This window comes from Prunus avium, chromosome 7, assembly GCF_965620075.1.
Source record: "Prunus avium chromosome 7, drPruAviu1.hap1.1, whole genome shotgun sequence".
NCBI lineage: Eukaryota > Viridiplantae > Streptophyta > Magnoliopsida > Rosales > Rosaceae > Prunus > Prunus avium.
The window spans coordinates 25457604-25479513 of record NC_142290.1 but is presented as its reverse complement, the minus strand read 5'-3'; the positions used below and the strand labels follow the sequence as shown (position 1 = coordinate 25479513).

The 21910-nt window shown below is 44.0% G+C and overlaps 3 protein-coding genes across 5 annotated transcripts; 1 reads left to right on the top strand and 2 right to left on the bottom strand.

Annotated features, from left to right (window-relative positions):
* Positions 1-121: 121 nt before the first annotated feature.
* On the bottom strand, positions 122-1339 carry LOC110771491 (Integrase-type DNA-binding superfamily protein). Its single transcript, XM_021975799.2, has one exon. The coding sequence runs from the start codon at positions 1280-1282 to the stop codon at positions 425-427; it is 858 nt and encodes a 285-aa protein (XP_021831491.1). The 5' UTR covers positions 1283-1339; the 3' UTR covers positions 122-424.
* Positions 1340-7648: 6309 nt separating this feature from the next.
* Positions 7649-10387, top strand: LOC148293221 (uncharacterized). Its single transcript, XM_088244629.1, has 4 exons — positions 7649-7886; positions 8199-8911; positions 8993-9325; positions 9719-10387. Exons 1-4 carry the CDS (start codon positions 7649-7651, stop codon positions 10385-10387), a joined length of 1953 nt encoding a protein of 650 aa, XP_088100755.1.
* Positions 10388-18870: 8483 nt separating this feature from the next.
* On the bottom strand, positions 18871-21596 carry LOC110771467 (uncharacterized). Of its 3 annotated transcripts, XM_088255862.1 has the most exons (4): positions 20692-21593; positions 20068-20224; positions 19019-19185; positions 18871-18987 (listed from the first exon to the last, which is right to left on the bottom strand). In XM_088255862.1, coding segments are annotated over exons 2-4 (321 nt in total). In that variant the 5' UTR covers positions 20220-20224; positions 20692-21593; the 3' UTR covers positions 18871-18985. The 3 variants fall into 3 exon arrangements, with proteins under 3 accessions (XP_088111988.1, XP_088111989.1, XP_088111987.1); XM_088255863.1 differs by having other exon boundaries at positions 18871-19185; positions 20068-20221; positions 20692-21596; XM_088255861.1 differs by having other exon boundaries at positions 18871-19185; positions 20692-21592.
* Positions 21597-21910: the final 314 nt, after the last annotated feature.

Here is a 21910-nt window from a genome sequence, read left to right as displayed (position 1 = left end):
ATACAACTGACCATGTGGACCTGTAAGATGTTTCCCTCAAACTTCCTTAATTCAAGTCAGAACCAAGCAAACATGAACAAGCAAAACAATACTTTCATACTAAAGGGAATCACACCTCCCATTCACATGGTAGAGTAAAACTGATTTCAACCAGCTCATTTGTGATCAGAAATGTGAAGCAACAGTAGCATTTGGGACATGTTCCTACTAGATAGTCTGGTACATTATGCCTTAATACGGTCAATCTGGACCATGAGGTGAACTCTAATTTGAATATGTGGTGATGCCAGATTGACAATATAACAACATAACGTGCTATTACCCGCTATAGCCTATTTTTAAACGACTACTAGGTGCTGATTTCTAACAAATTCCTTCTCTGGTAAAAGCAAGTCCTACTCTTCCATGTTTAAACAAGCTTCTCCTAGAAGTCCCAAATAGAAGTGGGGAAGGGCAGCTCTTCATTCACATCATAAACTTGAAAGCTACTAGCATCTGCTCCTTGGTCTGAAATACCATGCATCTCAGTCAATGCATCCCAATTGAAATTCTTATCAGTAAAGGGTCCAAATTCATCGTCAAGTTCTGTAACTGAAGATTCTGGGACTCCAAAATTTCCTGCGGTGCCAATTGCCTCTGATTGTCTCTCTTTTTCCAGTACCCCCAGTTGCTGAAGAAACTCATTGAGATCAATCTGCGGCTTCTCCCAGTTGTCTTCAATCATTTTTTCTGATGAAATTTCTACATCTTTCTCCTTCTCTGCAACACTTCCTATCTGGGTTTTGTCGCTTATGATGTGAACCTCAGGTTTAGAATCATTGGAAGAAGAACTAGAGGAAGGAGTAGTTTGACCAAGAACCCCATTTTGCTTAAGTTCTTGGAGCCTCTGATGAATGACATGAACACTTGGTTGGGCATTAATATTGAGCAAACCACAAGAAGGAAACATGGAAATGAAATTTTGGGAAGGGAACCATTTGAACTTTTGAGATTTGAGTGCAGGATTGAAGCTGGCTTGGAGGTGAGGAAGATTGAGAAAAGCATCCGGACCATAGAGTCTCCTGGCAGCATCATCATAAGCCATGGCAGCTTCTTCTGCGGTGGCAAAAGAGCCCAACCAGAGCCTGGTTCTCTTCTTTGGTTCTCTGATTTCGGCAACCCATTTGCCCCAAGTTCTTTGCCGAACGCCGCGGTATTCACATGACGCGTTCTGAGGGCCACCTTTGCCTCTTGTTGGGCCTTTCTTCCATGGCTTCAACGGAGATTTTCTGCAGTTTTCCATGGCCTTTTTTCTTGGAGGATTAGAAAAGCTCAGTTGAGAGTGAGAGTGAGAGAGTGAGAGTGGAGTTGAAGCTTGGGAGTGTGTATTAGATTGGTGGAAAGGCGCGGGATATGTAGTGAATGAGAGTGCAGTTTGGTTTAAATGTTGTCACGTTTGGCAAAGTTTTCAAGCTCATGCATGTGACCGTTGTTGCTCTGTACTCTATATACCTTATAGCGATTGGTGAGTGTGAATCTATTATTTCTTTTTCTTTTTCTCACCCTCTTTGTTTTGACCTTTGCAAGACAATTCCAAATATAAATGGCATCATGGCATGTGTGATGGGGGTATATATGCATGCATGTATGAATGGAAGATGGCTGAAATGTTAATATTGATTGGCTCATTGGATTTTTTTATCCACCTTTTCCTTTGTATAAATGTACAAGTATCTAGCAAGAGAACATTGGTAATGCCAGCATTTAGCAAGAGACATTTTTTGTGGTCCTATTATCCGAATCGTGCATTTGTTAGGCCATCATTAAAAAATAAAAATAAAAAGGATTAACCTAGTAGAAACTATGTAGTTTTCTAACTATGACCAAATGGAGAGACGAATATAATGTTTTCGATAAAAATTAAAAGGGTTAAAACCTTGTCAATGGGGTCTAGCTCAGTGGAAAAAGGCATTGACTTGCAAACAGTGATTTCAGGTTCGAAACCTCATGGCAACTTGGTTGTGTGTGTGAGAAATTGTAGTTTAGACTTCGTTTGTATTTTTTTTGAACTGAATTTTACATGAAATTTCAATTTAGGTGCTGAGAAAAAAAAAAAAGCCAAATTGGTCACTATATTAACCAAAGCTTCCAATTTATAGATGTGCCGCTGTTAAGTGGCTGAATTAAATACATTTTTGGTAACTAGATTTTACACAAAATTTCAATTTGGTCTAAAAATAATAATAAACAAGAACCATGTAAATACTATGCTCTTCCACATGCTGCCCTAGCAGCTGAGCAAAAAAATTTGGAAGTGGATTATTGTCCTAGCAGCTGTTTACCTTGAGAAAAAAGAAGGTTGACAAGATAGTTTTAATGTTGTCTAAAAGAGAAAATTGGGTGCTTTTAATGTTGTGGTGGTGACTGGAATTCTGGCTAAGCTAAAATGCTTTGACCTATAAAGTGATGGAAGGAAGTGAATTCTTTGAATGAAGACTGACACTCTCCCTAGGATTCTTTGTTCTAATGGTTTAAATACAGAGGGAGAGGTGCTCCAAGAAGACCAAGCATACCATACCCACCTCACAACATTTTAGATTGTCACGAGCTCTATTTCACATGTTTTCCTGCCATTCACAACCTGATACCCGGGACTCTCCTCACCTTTATCCCATGCTGATCGTCTCTCTCTCTCTCTCTCTCTCTCTCTCTCTCAAGCCACGGACAGGTGTGAAGTTTTTGACGATGTTATTGTATGTGATGATGTTGATAACAACAAGCTCCATAAGTGGCTACCATCCTTGTCTCTTTTCTTTACCCTTTTTTTCGTTGTTTTGTTTTGTTTTGTTTTATGGTGTTGGATGTCACTATGTTTTGTGTGATTGTACTATAATCATAAAATAGCTACATATTATTAGGCATGGCAATGGGTTGGGTCATATTGGGATAATAAACGTGTTAAGAATACTCAACTCAAACACAACCCATTTAATAAACGTGTCGTGTCAGGTTCGGGTCATCTTAAACAGGTTACCTGGTTAATAACCTGTTTACTCATTCCTAATTTCCAATTTAAAAAGGGGAAACATTAAAAACAGGAAACATGAGACTACATCAGGTTAATAAACAGGTTATTTCTTTTCTTTTCTTTTTTTTAAGATGAAACATGAGATTACATTAAATTAAAAAAATAACATCAGGGCGTGCTTCTTGATTCCACAATAGGAGCCTTTAGTTTGGCCCTATGGATCTCTTCTCTTGGTCACGCACAGCTTTTTGGGGCTCATCACTTGAGCACCCAAAGATCACACCCTTAGCTTGAGCATAACTTATGTTGTGATCTCGATGCTTGTGTTTACCCGGTCGATCCAGGGCCTCCAGCTGTTTTTGCATGTCTTGAGAGTAAAAATCTACCATCTTTGATAGTTTTTTATTCTCTTCCTGCAATATTTAAAGCTGATGTCGATTCGCCTCCGCTATATTTGCCCTCTCCTTCAAACTCCTTATCACACGTTGATAATCTTCAACCAAATTCCGCTCTACAACCAACTGAGTTTTTAGCACCTCTACCTCATGGGATTTCACAATGAGGCGATGCCCCACACTTGCAACAGATGTCGTACTTTGCACGCTTAGTGCCATGGCATCACTCACCACCCGCTTATCATCCCTCATTCCAAGTACACCCACATCCCTGGGAGTCACCAAACTTCTCGCAACTCCAACAGCAACATCGTTCTTGTGGGAACCGAATTAATTCGTAACCCTAGGTCAAATAATTCCTTCCATTTGGGGATTATTTGACCTAATTGGGAATTATTCAATTTAATTGGGGATTACCCAATTAAATAGAATGTTACCTAATTAGGTTGAGGATTGATTTGATTCCTACGAATATTCTCAATTAATGGAGGAGTTACCTAATTAAATTAGGTATTGATTTGATTGCTACCCTGATTAGGGATTTGATTTAAATCAAATAAATCAAATCCCTAATTAGTCAAATCTCGCCAAATTGGGGAGGAATAATTCCCTTCCATCTACGGAATTATTCCTCTGGAACCCTAGCCCCCGAGACCTCTATAAAAGGATGGCCACACACAAGGGTTGAGGTACGTCTAAACTCCTACTGAAACTTTGCAGAAATTATCTCTCAGAAACTCTAGCCGCCACTCTCTCTCCCTTTTACACAAGGCTCCGGCCACCACTCACGGCTCCGGCCACTCGGTTTCTACCACACATACATATTCCCGTACCCTATTTTAGCTATCGTTTCTCTTGAGATTGATTGAACTGACTTAGGCATCTGAGGGCCTTTGGCCAACACCCCCCGGGTGTGGTCCTCTTATTGCTATTCGTTTTGCAGGGAGAAACAGAGGTGGAGAAGACGAAGGAATCTTTCAACCGAATATTCCCGTGGGAGGAAATTTGCTCCCACAAATTGGTGCTTTCATTGAGAGCACGAGATATACTCAAAGCGTGCTCAAGGAATCCGTTCCTCCTATTTTCCAATCCACCGAAGCCTTCCAAACAACCATGGTTGGAAGCAAAATGACGAGAGGCAAAGCCGCCGCAATGGCTCAATCCGCGATGGCCCAAAGCCACTCCACCCATGATCCCGCGATCGACATGGTGGCGCCACCACCTCTCACCACCGTGCCGGTCACCGCAGTCGCCCAAGGCCCCGTGGTCGGATCTAGCCACCCTCGTGGCTCCACCGCCGAGCATGGTGGAACCTCCCATCAAGGTGGGCTCGTTACCACCGCCGACCTAGGCCCAATCTTGGAGCAACTTCAAGTGTTCCCTCCGTTGCCTCCACGCTCGACGCACGCTCCCGCGTACACCTCCCAGGAAACCCTAGCCCGTATGCAGTTGGGCTCCACACACTTCTCTCCTCCCGATCCACGAAGTCAAGGCAGGGCCCGCGACTCCACGTCCGCGATCGCCTAGGCCTGCAGAGGAATGCTCCTCAAGGGCTAGGCTCCCAGAGAGATCAGCCTGACGACCATCGCAACGAGGATCGTGAAGAAAGGCGCTCTGCTGTTCACTCGTCGAGGAACATTCTTCAAAGGCTAGGCTCCCAAGGAGGTCAACCTGGCAACCTTTACGGTGAGAACCGCGAGGAAAGGCGCTCCGCTGCTCACTCTCGAAGGACCGATTCCCGTCGACAAGCTGAGGAGAATCACTCGCAAGCGCAGTCCACCAACACGCCGCCTAGGCAACGCAGCCAAGAAGCTCGAACTTTGCTAATCAACGAGGAGGTCAATCAGTGTCGTCCAAATCGCGAGGGTCGTCGACATGTCCAACCAGCAATGTGTGCAGAGGACGTCAAGAAGCTTGTGAGTGACCAATTACGAGACTTGAAAGCTGGCGGGAACTTCGAAGATGCCCTACGTAAGGAGATGGACCAAGCTAACTCCACGCCTTTCACTGTCGAAATTGAGCAGGCGGCTCCCCCGAAGCGATTCTCGACGCCTTCGTTTACACTCTTCAAGGGGGACTCCGATCCCGAGAGCCACTTGAAACACTTCAAAAGTGTCATGATCCTCCACAAGGCCGATGACGCATTGATGTGCAAGGTGTTTGTGATGACCCTGCGGGGAGCAGCTCAGGACTGGTTTCACACCCTACCATCTGGGTCGATCAGCAGCTTCAAGGAGTTGGCATATGTCTTCGCGAAAGAATACACGTCTTACCGAACAATCAAGAAGAACCCCGACCACCTGTTCAACCTACGCAAGAAGTCCGACGAATCCCTTCGAGACTACATCAAGAGATTCAAAGCAGAAAAGGCCAACATCGTAGGATGCGACGACCGGATCGCATCCTCTGCTTTCAAGAAAGGCCTTCCATCTGAACACGACTTATACCGCGAGCTGACTATCGCTCCTAGCCAGACTCTGGCAGAGGTCTTCACAACCGCGGAACGCTATGCGCTCTGGGATGATGATTGAATCGCCGCAAAGAAGTCTACTAAGCAGGAAGATCAACCAACCAAGCAGGCAGGCCAAAAGAACGATGGGTTCAGCAACAGAAATAAGGACAAGCGCATGTCGCACCCAAAAGAGGACGCTACGGCAGAAGAGAATTACACCAAGTTCTCCATCCCCATACACCAAATCTTAGCCCAAGTGAAGGACAAACCTTGGGTAAGGAAGCCGTCAACCTTGAAAGGGGATCCAGACAAGAGGGATACTAGAAAATATTGTGCCTTCCACGGGACGCACGGGCACACAACAAACAACTGCTTTACTTGGAAAACGCACCTTGAGGAACTCATGAGAGAAGGTCACTGCACGGAGTTCATTGCGAAGCAAGCCATCCAGCGGATAGAGGATCGCGACACCACCAAGGAGCCACCTCTGAAGGTTATAAGGATTAACACAATCCTCGCCGCCTCCGAGGAGTCTGGGCTGACCAGGAAAGAAAAGAAGAGGAAGATCAAACAGGCCACGGTGGTCTCCCAAATCTCGACCGACCTTCCACCGGCGGAAGACGACCCAGTGATCGGCTTCCAGAAGAAAGATCTGATCGGCCTCGACATGCCACACAACGACGCCCTTGTCGTCAGCATTCAAATCGCTCAGGCCATGGTCGACCGAATCCATGTGGACGAAGGCAGCGCAGCCAATATCCTGCAGTTGACTGTCATCCAGCAGATGGGCTTGGAAGCAAAGATCAACAAATCAGCCAGGTCCCTGACCGGCTTCAATGGCGCAACGACAGTTACCGTGGGCACAATAGATCTCAACGTCTACTCCCCACCTGTAATCAGCTCACAAACATTCATGGTCATTAATGAAGTCTCACCCTACAATGGCATCCTGGGCAGACCATGGATTAGTAAGATCAACGCCATCACCTCCGCCACTCATCAGAAAATCCGCTACCCGATTCCTGGGGGCGGTGTCGGCCAGATCAACAGCGACCAGGCAATGGCGAGGAAATGCTCAGCTCAAGGGCTAAAGAAAAGCAAGCCAACACAGTTCCTCCCTGTGAATCAGGCAGATCTGGAGAGAGTAGAACAACCAGATCCCGTTCCTAGCAACCGAGCAAGCCAGAAGGGGAAGGGGATAGCTATCCCCTTATAGCAATCAAAGCATCAGGACCAAGTCGAGGAAATCCATCCGGAGGTCTCCCCTGAAGAAGGATGGAAACCCGAAGAGGACGTCGAGCTAATACCCTTGGATCTTGACCAGCCAGACAAAAAAGCGCGGATCGGCTCGCGCTTAAGCCCAGACGAGAAGGTGGAGCTAACCACCTTCCTCCAGAACAACAAGGACATGTTCGCATGGTCACCGTCAGACATGCCAGGCATCGACCGAACATCATCTGTCATCGACTCCACGTCAACCCTGCCAGCAAGCCAGTGGCGCAGAAGAGACGCAACTTCGCTCCAGAGCGGGTCGCAATCATTGAAGCCGAGATCGACAAACTTCTAGCAGCCGGCTTCATTGAAGAGGTCTCCTACTCGGAGTGGTTGGCCAACGTTGTTCTGGTGGCGAAACAAGAGAAGGGCAAATGGAGAGTTTGCGTCGACTACACTGACCTCAACAAGGCATGTCCTAAAGACAACTTCCCATTGCCGAGAATCGATCAACTCGTGGATTCCACCTCCGACAATCAGCTGCTCAGCTTCATGGACGCCTACTCCGGCTACAATCAAATCATGATGCATGAGGATGACAAGGCGAAAACTTCTTTCATCATTGAGAGAGGGACCTACTACTACAAGGTCATGCCCTTTGGGCTAAAGAACGCCGGAGCAACATACCAAAGGCTCGTGAATAAAATCTTCGAGGAGCAGATCGGCGAGACTATGGAAGTCTACGTAGACGACATGCTGGTCAAAGCCCCAAAACGTGCAGATCACATGCTACGCCAGTATCGCATGAAGTTGAACCCAAGTAAATGCACGTTTGGTGTATCGTCCGGCCGATTCTTGGGATACCTAGTCACGCAACGAGGTATCGAGGCACACCCACGACAAATCAAGGCCATTCTCGAGATAAAGTCACCTTCCACAATGAAGGAAATACAAAGTCTGACGTGCAGAGCAGCGGCCCTCAACCGATTCCTCTCGAGATCTACCGACAAGTGCAGACCATTTTTCAAAGCTTTGAAAAAAGGGCAAAGAGACAAGTGGGATGAGGAGTGCGAAGTAGCTTTTCAGAATCTGAAGACTTACCTCACTTCACCTCCCCTGCTCTCAAAACCAGTTCCAGGCGAGGACTTGTTCGTGTACCTGGCAATATCCAACTCGGCCGTTAGCTCAGCTCTCATTCGAGAAGAACTAGGGGCCCAACATCCAGTATTCTACACGTCAAAAGCTCTCCTCGATGCAGAGACTCGCTACCCGAAATTGGAAAAGCTTATTTTGGCACTTGTAGTTTCCGCGAGAAAGTTACGACCCTACTACCAAGCTCACCGAGTCATCGTCATGACCGACTTTCCTTTGAGATCAATACTTCATAGCCCTGACGCTTCCCAGCGACTCATGAAATGGGCTATAGAACTAAGCCAGCACGACCTCCTCTACCGGCCAAAGACTGCAATAAAAGCCCAAGCCCTAGCAGACTTTGTGGCAGAATTCACCTCATCAACCGAAGAAGAGAAGCTGGTCAACCATAAAAAGGAAAGTTCAAAAATAGATGGCACATCCGCCGAACCTGGCCAACCCACAGGCATGTGGCAATTGCGCGTAGACGAAGCGTCGAACCAAAAAGGAGCGGGAGCAGGCGTCGTCATCATCACCCCAGATGGGACCCTATTGGAGCAGGCCATCAGGCTTGGTTTCCCAGCCTCAAACAACGAGGTAGAATACGAGGCATTGCTCGCTGGCCTGCGCTTGGCAAAGGAGCTAGCGATCAAGAAGCTAGCCATCTACTCAGATTCCCAGTTGATCATGAGTCAAGCCTCAGGTGAATACATGGCAAAGCACCCAAGGATGATCTTGTACCTTGACAAAGTCCAAGAGCTATTGAAGGCGTTTCCTACCTTCACCATCCAACAGGTGCCTCGAGCAGAGAACGCACATGCAGATGCCCTGGCAAGCCTAGGGTCCGCGCTGGATACCCAATTCAGACGCTCCATCCCGGTCGAACACCTAGACCGACCAAGCATTGAAGAAATAGAGCCAATCGATGCAATGCAGATTGTCGAGGACCCCAGCTGGCAAGACCCCATCATCGACTACCTAATGAATGGAAATCTACCAACGGACAAGTCCGAAGCTAGAAAAGTCCAGCAAAAAGCTGCGAGATACTACATGCACGGCGACAAGCTCATCCGCAGATCATACTCCGGCCCTCATCTTACCTGCATAAAATACCCTCAAACACTCAAGGTCCTTTGCAAAATTCACGACGGCGAGTGTGGCAACCACTCTGGGGGCAGATCACTCGCCCAGAAGGCTCTAAACATAGGCTACTTATGGCCTACCATGCGCCACGACTCCACTGAATATGTTAAGAAATGTGATCGCTGCCAGCGATACAAGCCAATTCCTAACCTGTCTGCCGAAGTCTACTATCCGCAAAACAGTCCATGGCCCTTCATGCAATGGGTCATTGACTTAGTGGGTCCTCTGCTGTCGGCACCCGCCAAAAAGGATATGATGATCGTTGCCACCGACTACTTTACTAAATGGATCGAGGCCGAAGCTCTATCCTCTACTAAAGAAGCCGATGTGGAGCGATTCATTTGGAGAAACATCATCTTCCGGTTTGGCTGCCCACAGTCACTGGTGATCGACAATGGCTCACAATTCATCGGCAAGCACATCACCGCCTTCTTCGCAAAATACAAAATCAAACAACACCTGTCCACTCCGAGATATCCGCAAGGAAATGGACAGGCCGAGGCATCCAACAAAGTCATATTAGACTGCTTGAAGAAAAGGCTAGAAGGCGCCGAAGGGAAATGGGTGGATGAACTCCCCGGAGTACTGTGGGCTTATCGCACCACCAAACAGAGATCGACTGGCGAAACCCCATTTTCCCTCGCCTATGGGACGGAAGCGATCATCCCTCCTCACATCACTGTCCCCTCCATAGACCTTGAGGTGGGCAGTGTTGATCAGAACTCCGAGCAAATGAAGCTCAACCTCGACTTGCTTGAGGGCGAACGAGAAAAGTCTATTCTCCGAGTCGCCTCCTATCAACAGCAGTTGAAGTCTTACTACGACAAAAAAGCCACAGTCAGACAGTTTCAACCAGGCGATCTCGTACTAAGGAAGGCTTTCATCACTGCACCAAGGCAAGGGTCAAAAAAGATGAATCCTCACTGGGAGGGACCTTATGTAGTCAGCCGGTCCGGGGGCAGGGAGAGCTACACACTAGACACCATGGAAGGGAAGGAAATTCCACGACAGTGGAACGCTTACCATCTCCAAAAGTATTATCCATGACGCTTCCTCCTCAGTCCCAGGCAGATGACTGAGCCCTACACATCTCTGAAGAAGAGAAACAATTGCTAGAAGCTTCTGATTTTCTTGTATCCAGGTATTTACATTCTCGAATAAAGCACTGTAACCTTATAAACATCAATATAAGTTCAGTTTCTCATTCCAGAATGTCTTATCTGCCTACTCATACCAGAATATCTCCATATGAGTTGCCCATAAGCAGCGTCCTTCAGGAGACGCAGGGCGACGACCAAAGCGTCCTTCGGGAGACGCAGCCCATAAGAAGCGTCCTAAGGGAGATGCAGGGTGCGCCAGGAATTTCCTAAGGGAGGTATCCAGGTTCCTACCCGTTTCCTAAGGGTGGCAGGATAGTCACACAGTTGCCCATAAGCAGCGTTCTTTGGGAAACGCAGGGCGACGACCAAAGCGTCCTTCGGGAGACGCAGCCCATAAGAAGCGTCCTAAGGGAGACACAGGGTGCGCCAGGAATTTCCTAAGGGAGGTATCCAGGTTCTTATCCATTTCCTAAGGGAGGCAGGATAGTCACACAGTTGCCCATAAGCAGCGTCCTTCGGGAGATGCAGGGCGGCGACCAAAGCGTCCTTCGGGAGACGCAGCCCATAAGAAGAGTCCTAAGGGAGACGTCCTAAGGGAGACGCATGGTGCGCCAGGAATTTCCTAAGGGAGGTATCCAGGTTCCTATCCGTTTCCTAAGGGAGGCAGGATAGTCACATAGCTGCCCATAAAGAGCGTCCTTCGGGAGACGCAGGGCAGCGACCAAACGGGCCACTCTCATCGACATGTCTTTGGACATAGGCAGAACACGCCCGGAGTCCCTTAAGGGAGACCCTGGCCCTCGCCAATTTCCTAAGAGAAAACATCTTACGGATGCGCAGAACACGCCCGGAGTCCCTTAAGGGGGACCCTGGCCCTCACCAATTTCCTAAGGGAAAACATCCTACGAGATACGCAGAACACACCCGGAGTCCCTCAAGAGGGACCCTGGCCCTCGCCAATTTCTTAAGGGAAGAACATCCTACGGGATATGCAGAACACGCCCGGAGTCCCTCAAGGGGGACTCTAGCCCTCGCCTATTTCCTAAGGGAAAACATCCTACAGGATATGCAGAATATGCCCGGAGTCCCTCAAGGGGGACCCTGGCACTTACCAAGTTCAACAAAAAGAAGATGGTCAGACAAGACCAATTATTCTAAACAAAAAAGCAGACTACAAGGTGAAAAGAAATAAAGGAGTCTTAATTTACTCTGAGACGCCAGCATGAGATCCTTGATCTACAGCCTCTTCGGCGTCCGCCTGATGTTGTGTAGATACAGCTGCACCAAAATGGATTCAGTTGCATCCTCAACTTGTGATACTCGCAAGTGCACGAGCCGTTCGGTAGTATAGCGTATGTAAGTGCGAGGTCGATCCCACGAGGATTGGTGATTAAATGATCCCATTCATTTTCCCTACACAAAACAGAAATGAAAAAGAAAGGAAATAAATACAACAAGAAAAAAAGGAAATAACTAACTCAAGCAGATAAGTTCCCAAGTTCAATTAGATTAACGGATTGATTCTAGCTAAAGTATGATTAAGCCATGGTGTGTGGTCATAACCTTGTGTTCCTAATTCCCTAATTTGATCATTTGTTGTCTAACCTAAAATTAAGCATTAGGAACCCATTAAGCATAGAAGAACATTTTAAACAACCAAGCATGTATCTAATCCCTGTTGTCGAATGTCCATACATACTCTTCCTATTCATAGTTCAATTCGAATTAAAGCATGGTGTATACTCTTAATTCAAACCAAGATAGCTAACATGCAAGCCTAAATGGTGATCAATCATTCAAACTAGCATATTAACTTATAAGTATAATGAATAAGAACATGAACCATAATTGAAACTTGGAAACTAATCAAACTTGAAACTAAAGAAAAGAATTTACATAATGAAAAGTAAAGTGGAACTAAGAAAAACTTAAGGAAAATTTCAGCATAAATATTTCATTACTACAATTGAAAACTAGAAAATGAAACTAAGAGAACTTGAGGGAGAGAAGGGAAGGGAGCTCTAGAGAAGTGTTTGAGAGCTCCCCCCCTTGGGGTGTGTTTACAAGCTTAGAGAACCTCCCTATTTATAGGCCTAAGGAAGTGAAAAATCTGAATTCAATATGGCTAATGCATACAACACTTGAATTATAAAATCTGAAATGGTTGATGCACTTGTATTAGAAAATCTGAAATGGTTGATGCACTTCACCAATTAATCCCACCAGAAGCCCTAGCTCATCTTCATGTCACCATGACCAAGCTTCCAACCAGCTACAATAGCTCATGCCTAGCTCACCATGACCAAGCTTCCAACCATCTACAATAGCTCATCCTGAGGTCAGCATGACCAGCAACGTCAAGGGCTTACGAATTGGGCTTCCCTTAAGCAAATTAAGACTTTAAGCGCTCAAACATGAAGTTCATAATGTCTTCTTTCCAGCCATATATCATTTGGGCCAATCCAAGGTCGGAGGAGGAAGTTAAGGCCAAAACAAATTGCTAACTCATTTTGCGCGCTGATAAAATCCATCCTGAGCATGGCTCTGTGTTTGCTAGGTAACAGACTCCATATTTATCCAATGGGGCTGCATTTTGGATATGTTATAGTACACACCCATTGGAACAACTTTCATGAAGAATGCGGCCTCATCCGAGCTGTGTAGGTTGCTGAAACAAATCTTTCAATGTGACCTACGAAACTGGGCTGGCAGGGGACTGTAGCCAAAATTGGTTTATCTTTAAGCTCTTCTTCCATCCAACCAAATCAGGCCCTAACACGCATGGATTGCATCATTTACTATCCAAAGCCATCATTATTACCTAAAGGTCAATGAACTGAAAGATAAACACAAAAAGGATTAAAAGCACAAGTTTAACTCAAAAACATAACCAAATCATAAGCTAGAAGGGTACAAAATGATATACAATTATGAACCGATCACCTGATCAGCCACGTTCTCAGCAACTCCACCTGCTTGGTCCGCGACGTCTGCCACTACCTCATATGCTGCATCCTCCTCTGCTTCATGTTAAGCTCATAATTTCATACATATACATGCCCAATTTACTTACTTCTTTTGCTTAGTTCCTATAATTCTAAGTTATTTCCCTCCCTTTGTGTGTTTTGTAGGCCAATAGAGCAAGAGAGCATAATTCATGCAATTCAAGCATGTTAAGGCCTAATTTGGATGAATGGAAGAAGAGCTTAAAAGACAAACTCATTTTGGCTACAGCCCCCTGCCAGTCCAGTTCCGTAGGTCATATTGCAAGCTTTGTTTCAGCAACCTACACAGCTCGGATGAGGCAGCATTCTTCATGAAAGTTGTTCCAATGGGTGTGTACTATAACATATCCCAAATTCAGCCCCATTGGATAAATATGGAGTCTGTTACCTAGCAAACACAGAGCCATGCTCAGGATGGATTTTATCAGCGCGCAAAATGCGTTAGAAATTTGTTTTGGCCTTAACTTCCTCCTCCGACCTTGGATTGGCCCAAATGATATATGGCTGGAAAGAAGACATTCTGAACTTCAATTTCGAGGGCTTAAAGTCCTAATTTGATTAAGAGAAGCCCAAGTTGTAAGCCCTTGAAGTTGCTGGTTATGCTGACCTCAACATGTGCTGGTTGGATGCTTGGTCATGGTGAGCTAGGTATGAGCTATCATTTCTGGTTGGAAGCTTGGTCATGGTGACATGAAGATGAGCTAGGGCTGCTGGTGGGATCTATTGGTGAAGTGCATCAACCAATTCAGATTTTATAATGCAAGTGTTGTATGCATTAGTGAAGTGCATCAACCAATTCATCTTTTATAATGCAAGTGTTGTATGCATTAGCCATATTGAATTCAGATTTGTCACTCCCCTCTCCCTATAAATACCACATCCATTCCACATTCAAGACACAACAAATCCTGAGATTCACAACCCCCACAATTCACTCCAACCATCCTCAAACACTCTCAAAATCCCAAACACTCCAACAATCACCAAAACAACTCCAGCAAACCTCTCTTCCATTTCCCTACGAATTTCATCTTCCTTAGCCATCACCACTCACTCAAACTCATCCCAAATCACCTCCATATCCTCCATACATCTTTCTAGAAGTGGGGAAGCTCTTGGAGAAGCATTAGAAGTGGAGAAGCACTTGGAGAAGCCTTGGACACCACAAGAACTTCAGAAAAAGGGTTTTTCTACTCTTATTGTATTCATTATGTTTTCTCATTTCTGTTCAAGTCTCTTTTCCATTATGAGTAGCTAAATCCATAACTAGGGCTTCGATGTAACCTAACATGAATATTCTGGGTTTATAAGTTTGGAGTTTCAAGTTTGATTCATGATTCATGTTCTTATTCATTATGCTTATAAGTTAACATGCTTGTTTGAATGATTGATCACCATTAGAACTTGTTTGTTAACTATCTTGGTTTGAATTAAGAGTATACACCATGCTTTAATTCGAATTGAACTATGAATAGGAAGAGTATGTATGGACATTCGACAACAGGGATTAGATACATACTTGGTTGTTTAAAATGTTCTTCTATGCTTAATGGGTTCCTAATGCTTAATTTTAGGTTAGACAACAAATGATCAAATTAGGGAATTAGGAACACAAGGTTAGGACCAAACACCATGGCCTAATCATACTTTAGCTAGAATCAATCTTTGAATCTGAATTAGACTTGTTACTTGAATCTTTATAACCCAGAATTGAATTGTTATGGTGATTCGAATGCCCTAGTCTCAAAATCTGTTTTCCAACTCTTAAAACCACTCTTTGTTACATTTGTTTACTTGTTTTTGTTTGCAATTTCATTTTGCTTCTTTTGTTCAACAATCACAACCACTCTTGTTTTAAATTCTGTTTTAGACATAACCTCCTACTTTCTTGAATTTGGTAATCTAAGTACATAACTAGTTTTAACTTCTCAGTCTTCGTGGGTACGACCTCGTACTTGTCTTGCTATACTACTAATTGCCCCGTACAATTGCGAGTTAACATAATATTAACAACACTTCACCTGCTCTTCAACTACCGCTTCTTCGGCCGCCTACTCTTCAACTCCTTCCATGTTCACAGCATTAACCTGCTCACTTTGCACATGGAGCAAGTCAGAACAGAGCATCTCGATATCCCCATCTCCAATGGCATAGAAGGGATCATTTCCATTTCAACAGTCTAAGTAGCCCAACTTGTACGCATTCATGGTAGCTTAGAACCTGGACTTCTCAGCATACTTATGATATGCGCCAAATCTAGCCAAAAGCTTGTCATGACTAAAGGAGACGTCAGCATTCTTGTGCTCAAGACGGAAGTAGGCATCTTTTCGACTAACCAAGTCAGCAGCAGAAGAGGGGGCAACAACAGACGAGTTTCGGATAGTTTCAGCAACAAGAACTACTCCTTTTTGAAGCAGATGAAATGTTGCTTCATTTTGTTTTTCCAAGGAAAGACTCGAGAATGTGCCAAGATCGCCGGCCTGACGGATGTGATCGACCAACTCAGCATAGGAGGCCGAGTTTGATAGGAAGTTCGTCTTGAGCAAATTAGACATGCATGCATCCCCTGCAGGGCTAGACTTGTTCGCCTTGGGATCAACCGCCGACACTGAAGAAGAACCCTTCGCCTAGGCAGATAACTCTCTCATCTTCTTAGCCACCGCCAACCTCACCTCCAAAAGAGTCAATGATACTGAATCAACTCCACGCTTGACTGCCTGTGACTCAACAGCTAGATCATGAGCAGACCTCCCGCTCCGATCTCCATCTTTTGACAGATGCAGACGACTCGAACTTCGAGGAGGAATGTCTGCATCTATTTGACGCTCGGCAGAACTAGATTGGGCACGAGCTGCTTCATGAAGCAGATCATGGTTTTCAAGCTTGTCAGCAGGAGGCTCGGGCAGAACACCCCGAACACCGCACATGCCACCAACCTTCGTGCTATATGCGTCCATGAGATGTTTGGCCCTGGCAAATGATGACGGAGCAGATCCCATTGGAGTCTTCTCAGCGTAAGGGAACCTTGGCTTCTTCCTCAATGGAGACACATTCTTTGCCTGCGAATGAGTAGCTTCATCTCTTGAAGACTTGGCAGCAGCCTTTCTCTTTGGGGGAGATTCAGCAGAACACTTCTCCTGCCCAGTTGGCAGACCATCAGAGTCTGGACCATTTAGCTTCCATCTCTCAACATCCTGGGTAGGGGCAGACCACCGACTTTCTCCCAATACTTGCCCAACTGATGACGCCCGCAACGCATAGGCAGTGGCTGGTCCACATGTGCACCTGCTCCACCACAGCTGCTGCCCACTGCCAGCCGTCACCTGTCACGACGACATCTAGTCGGGCTTCCCCTAGCTGATCCTCGAAGCAAAAAGAAGAAAAAGAAATACACGTGCTCGACTTACCTTGGGATGCACGGCGACTCCTCTCTTTGACAAGCAGTACAAATTCTCCAAGATCTCTCTCAAGCTAGAAAGTAGAGAAGTTAAGTTTGCGATGTGAAGAAGAGTGAAGAGAAGCCCTGCATTTACACATATTCGGCATCCTAGGTCAAGAAAGAATCGCAAGCCCATTCCTACTGGGAACCGAACTCCAAGTGCAAGTCATATACTTCCTCCACTCAGGAGCCCAAATCCAAGAAGGAAGCCCAATTACAGCTGAACAGCCCAACAGATGATTTACATCTCCTACATGCCACCACGCGCCATGCAGAAGCTGGGGGGCATTTGTGGGAACCGAATTAATTCGTAACCCTAGGTCAAATAATTCCTTCCATTTGGGGATTATTTGACCTAATTGGGAATTATTCAATTTAATTGGGGATTACCCAATTAAATAGAATGTTACCTAATTAGGTTGAGGATTGATTTGATTCCTACGAATATTCTCAATTAATGGAGGAGTTACCTAATTAAATTAGGTATTGATTTGATTGCTACCCTGATTAGGGATTTGATTTAAATCAAATAAATCAAATCCCTAATTAGTCAAATCTCGCCAAATTGGGGAGGAATAATTCCCTTTCATCTACGGAATTATTCCTCTGGAACCCTAGCCCCCGAGACCTCTATAAAAGGATGGCCACACACAAGGGTTGAGGTACGTCTAAACTCCTACTGAAACTCTGCAGAAATTATCTCTCAGAAACCCTAGCCGCCACTCTCTCTCTCCCTTTTACACAAGGCTCCGGCCACCCGGTTTCTACCACACATACATATTCCCGTACCCTATTTTAGCTATCGTTTCTCTTGATATTGATTGAACTGACTTAGGCATCTGAGGGCCTTTGGCCAACACCCCCCGGGTGTGGTCCTCTTATTGCTATTCGTTTTGCAGGGAGAAACAGAGGCGGAGAAGACGAAGGAATCTTTCAACCGAATATTCCCGTGGGAGGAAATTTGCTCTCACAGTTCGTTTACGATAACTGGTACTCATGAGAAAGTAAAGTAAAGCATCCACACTGGTGCAACCCTTTGCCCCCATGCCTATGTTGGCGAAGCTAGGTTTAGATTGAGAGAAAATGGGAATGAAGATGTCATTTTTTATCTGAGTTTGAGGAGATGGGTTTAGATTTTTCTAAGTTTGAGGAAATAGGTTTTCTGAGTTTGAGTTTGATTTTTTTCTCCCACTGTATCCTTTTATAGAAGTAACTTGCGGGGCTGCTCAATAATAATAATATATATTTTTTAAAGTAATTTGCAGGGCTACTCTGTAATTCCAACTCCTTGTTTCCCGCTCCTCATTTCCCATACTCTATTTTTCGTTTCGAGCTCCACGTCTTTGTGATTAGAATATATATATAAATTTTTAATTTAATTAAGTGTATAATTTTTAATTTAATTTAATTAGAAAGAAAAAAGATATGTGAAATTCTATTGTTTTTTATAAACAGCTTGTGGAAACATTATAAATATCAAATTGTGTAGTTTATAGTCACAAGGTTGTGTGTAGCATGATGGATAAGTTGTTGGAGATGAATGGAAGTGGAGTGGGTTCAAAACTCACTCTGTGTGTGTTGGATCCTTAATTTCCCTTCATTTTTTTTAGGAAAATGATTTTCTCACTTCCCTTTTATCCACCTACACTTCTTTTTGTTTAAAAACATGAAGTGTAAGTGAATAAAAAGAGAGTGGGAAAATCAGTAACTTTTTTTCAAACCAGTTAAATAGGTATTTTAACGGGTTGGCAGGTTGACCCGAAATCCATCTGTTTAATAAACGGATAATAACAGATTGACTCAAAAATTACCCAATTATTAATCGTGCGGATTCTGGTCGTGTTTTTTCTATGCAGGTTTCGAGTTGTATAACGGATCGAGCCATCTCATTTCCTGAATTATATATGTGGAGCAGGTAAGGTCGCTACGATCAGAATCTCTAGCACAGATAAGTCTAAACACACACACACACTAGAAAGCGAGGGAGAGATGGAAGTATTATATATAGTAGCAGATTAAAAGCTAAAATCCAAGAGAAAAAGAGGAGCTTATAACATTTTGAATATATCTGGCAGCACAACCAAAGAAAGGAACCTAAAAACTGAGATAAGGTCCCATTTCAAATTTCAAAGCTACTTGGCCTTGTTGAACAGCAGGGAGGCCAGGCCCACCCTCCATCCAAGTATCGTAGAGGGTATAGAGGGCATCGAGGGTTCATGCTTTTTGGGTATCAGAGAGGCCAGACCTGCTTGCACGCTGTGACCAGAGCTGTTCTCCAGCTTGGCACTCGTCTCTGCGTACCTGAGAAGGATTCAAACATTCAACTAGAAAATTGCCAATTTCACTCCATTGCCACATCACATTTCTATAGGAAGTTCATGTGTAATAGAGATTCGCATGTGAGATATCTACATACAGATATGCAGCAGTTTGTGAACATACAGATTCACATGTTAGGTTACTACTAACATGTTCTGAAGTTTTTAAAATCTTTACACATGACTAAATTCATGCTATATGCCAGACACAACTAATGAAAAACTGAAAAGCTACTTCCATATCAGCAAAAAGTATGATTATAGACACACATGCATGAAAAACACCACATGGAGCAGGTAAGCTAGATACAACAGTGTAAAAAAATGGCAACCACCATCTCAGAAGTTAGAATTAGACGACACAGTAACCTAAATCCTTGACTCCATAAATTGTTGTTTCTCTGCTGCCAAATTGATGACTAAAAGCATTGTAGCCGCTATGAGTTTTGTTCTATGGAGATATTGCCAAGTCCTAATCTCCTAGATAACATTTATTATACAAAAGGAGGCTCCAGGCCACCTTATGCAGGCCTGCCAAATGAAGGTCCACATATAGTAAGAAAAGTGCCTTTTGTGTGCTTAACCTGCGTGCCTATGATAAGAAGTATCCAAGAATCACTTAGTAAAACCACCCAACAAACTATGTACAACAAATTTACAAGAGGCAAGGGATCTCCAGGTGTTAGGGAAGATTTGGAGTGAATTCGTCTAACACGTTTTGTTCTGTCTTAGATTACGGGGTGCTTAACATGGTAGATTCTGAATGGGATGTTTCCTTTTAAGATTAACGCAATCAGAAGAATTTGCCAAAGTAAACATATAAAAGTTTAAAAAAAGAGAAATGAAAGCATGAAAGGAAACGTACACGGAAGACACCGTGCCTTCGTATGCAAATGTTGACATGCCCTGTCTTTGCTTATGCTTGGGATTGGCTGTGCAAAGCACATAAACACGCCCGCGACGTTTAACCGTCTTACAAAACTCACACATCTTCTTCACAGAGGAACGCACCTTCATGGCTACTGAATTCATATATTTTAAAAAACAAAAAAACAAAAACAAAAAAATTTAAGAAACCATCAAATTCAGCACCAACCCAAGTCATGCTTGAGATGACTAATGAGAAACAAAAAACAGTTGCAAATTGAACAAGAAGCTGGCAAAGTAATCAGTTAAATTTTCAATTTTTGTAAATGAAGGGACCTAATTATAATATGTCATCACCATCAGTAGGTTCAGATTATCAAATCCATGAGAGATTCACAATCCACAGTATATGCATAAAATCCATATTAAACAAAAAACAAATGCCGACGGTTGGATCAAAATCCGACTTTTATTATCTTAAAAAAACAGGTAAAACATGCATAAATAAAACCAATTACAGAAACCCTGGAAGCATGTAGAAATTACTAGCACCCAATAGCAAATGTTCAGCAGAGGACAATTCTATACATATTTTCGTACATCAATGGAGCACAACAAGTACCTGATGGCTGACGACGACGGCGTCTGGTTTGGTTGATAAAGAAATGACCCCGCCTTTCTCTGTAGTGTGGGTGTGTGCTGCTTCAATATAGACTTCCGATTCCGATTCTGAAAAAATTCTTTAATTTCGTAACTTTCCGATTCCAAATTTCCGAATTCTTCCTCAACTGACAAAAATAAATGGTTAAAACTAGGGGTTTCATAAGAAGCCCAACTTTAAGGGTTCAATAGGAAGCCCAACTATTTAGAGATTAAAACCCAACTAGGGGTTTCACAAGTAATTCAACTAGACCTTTAAAAGTTGGAGTCGATGTGGGACTGCTGCAACCACCCACAACCCGGTCTCTTCTCTGGCCTAATGAGTCCCGGTTCTTTGGTAATTTCATTGGAGACCTATTCACCCTTTGATGGACCTCTTCATCGTCGTCTCTGGTCATGGTGGTAGTGGACATGCTCTGACTCAGGCTGCAAATCTCCGATTCCTGTTAGATGTCTCCATTGTTATTGTTAATGGGTAATCTTTTCTGGGTCTTCTTGCTTGATTCTCTTCTCAAAGACCAGTGCTTTTGAGGACCTAAAGCTGAGGACTTTTCAGGGGTAGTGGTTCTCATACCGCAACCCATTTGGTTGTTTTCAAAAGTTTCAAACTTTCTATCAAGATTTGCTAACCAGAAGCTACTAGCTAGTAGCAGCTAGTGGACTGTGAGTGAGTAGAGTGTTGTTGCTGCTGCAATAGGCTTTAATAAAATTGGAAAAAGCATTGTGGGGTTTGCGCTCAAAGATTGGTCGTTATTGCCAGAATTGAGGTCACAGACCATGCTCTACGATGGACCATGGTGGGTGGTTGGACTAATTTGGTTGGGACAGGTCAGAGACTCAGAGGTTCTTGATGAAAATATTGACAGCTTGGGAGCGTTTGGGGCCAATGAAATGTATTTATTATATTGCATTGCAGTGTAGGACAAAAAGTAAAAGGAAATACTTGGCAAAGGAAATCTAGTTTATTGAGTCTAGTCTAAATTTTGGTATATTATGTTAAGGATCTTGTTGGGTGAGGAGAGGGGAGATAAAATTTTAAAAAATATAAAAAGTTGGAAGTCTTTTGATATTTTCAATGCGTATTAATTATTTTTAAAAATTAATAATCTATTTTAAATGTAATCTTAACCGAAAACTTCCTATATATATACACAACAATCTATACTATTTGTTCATTCTTA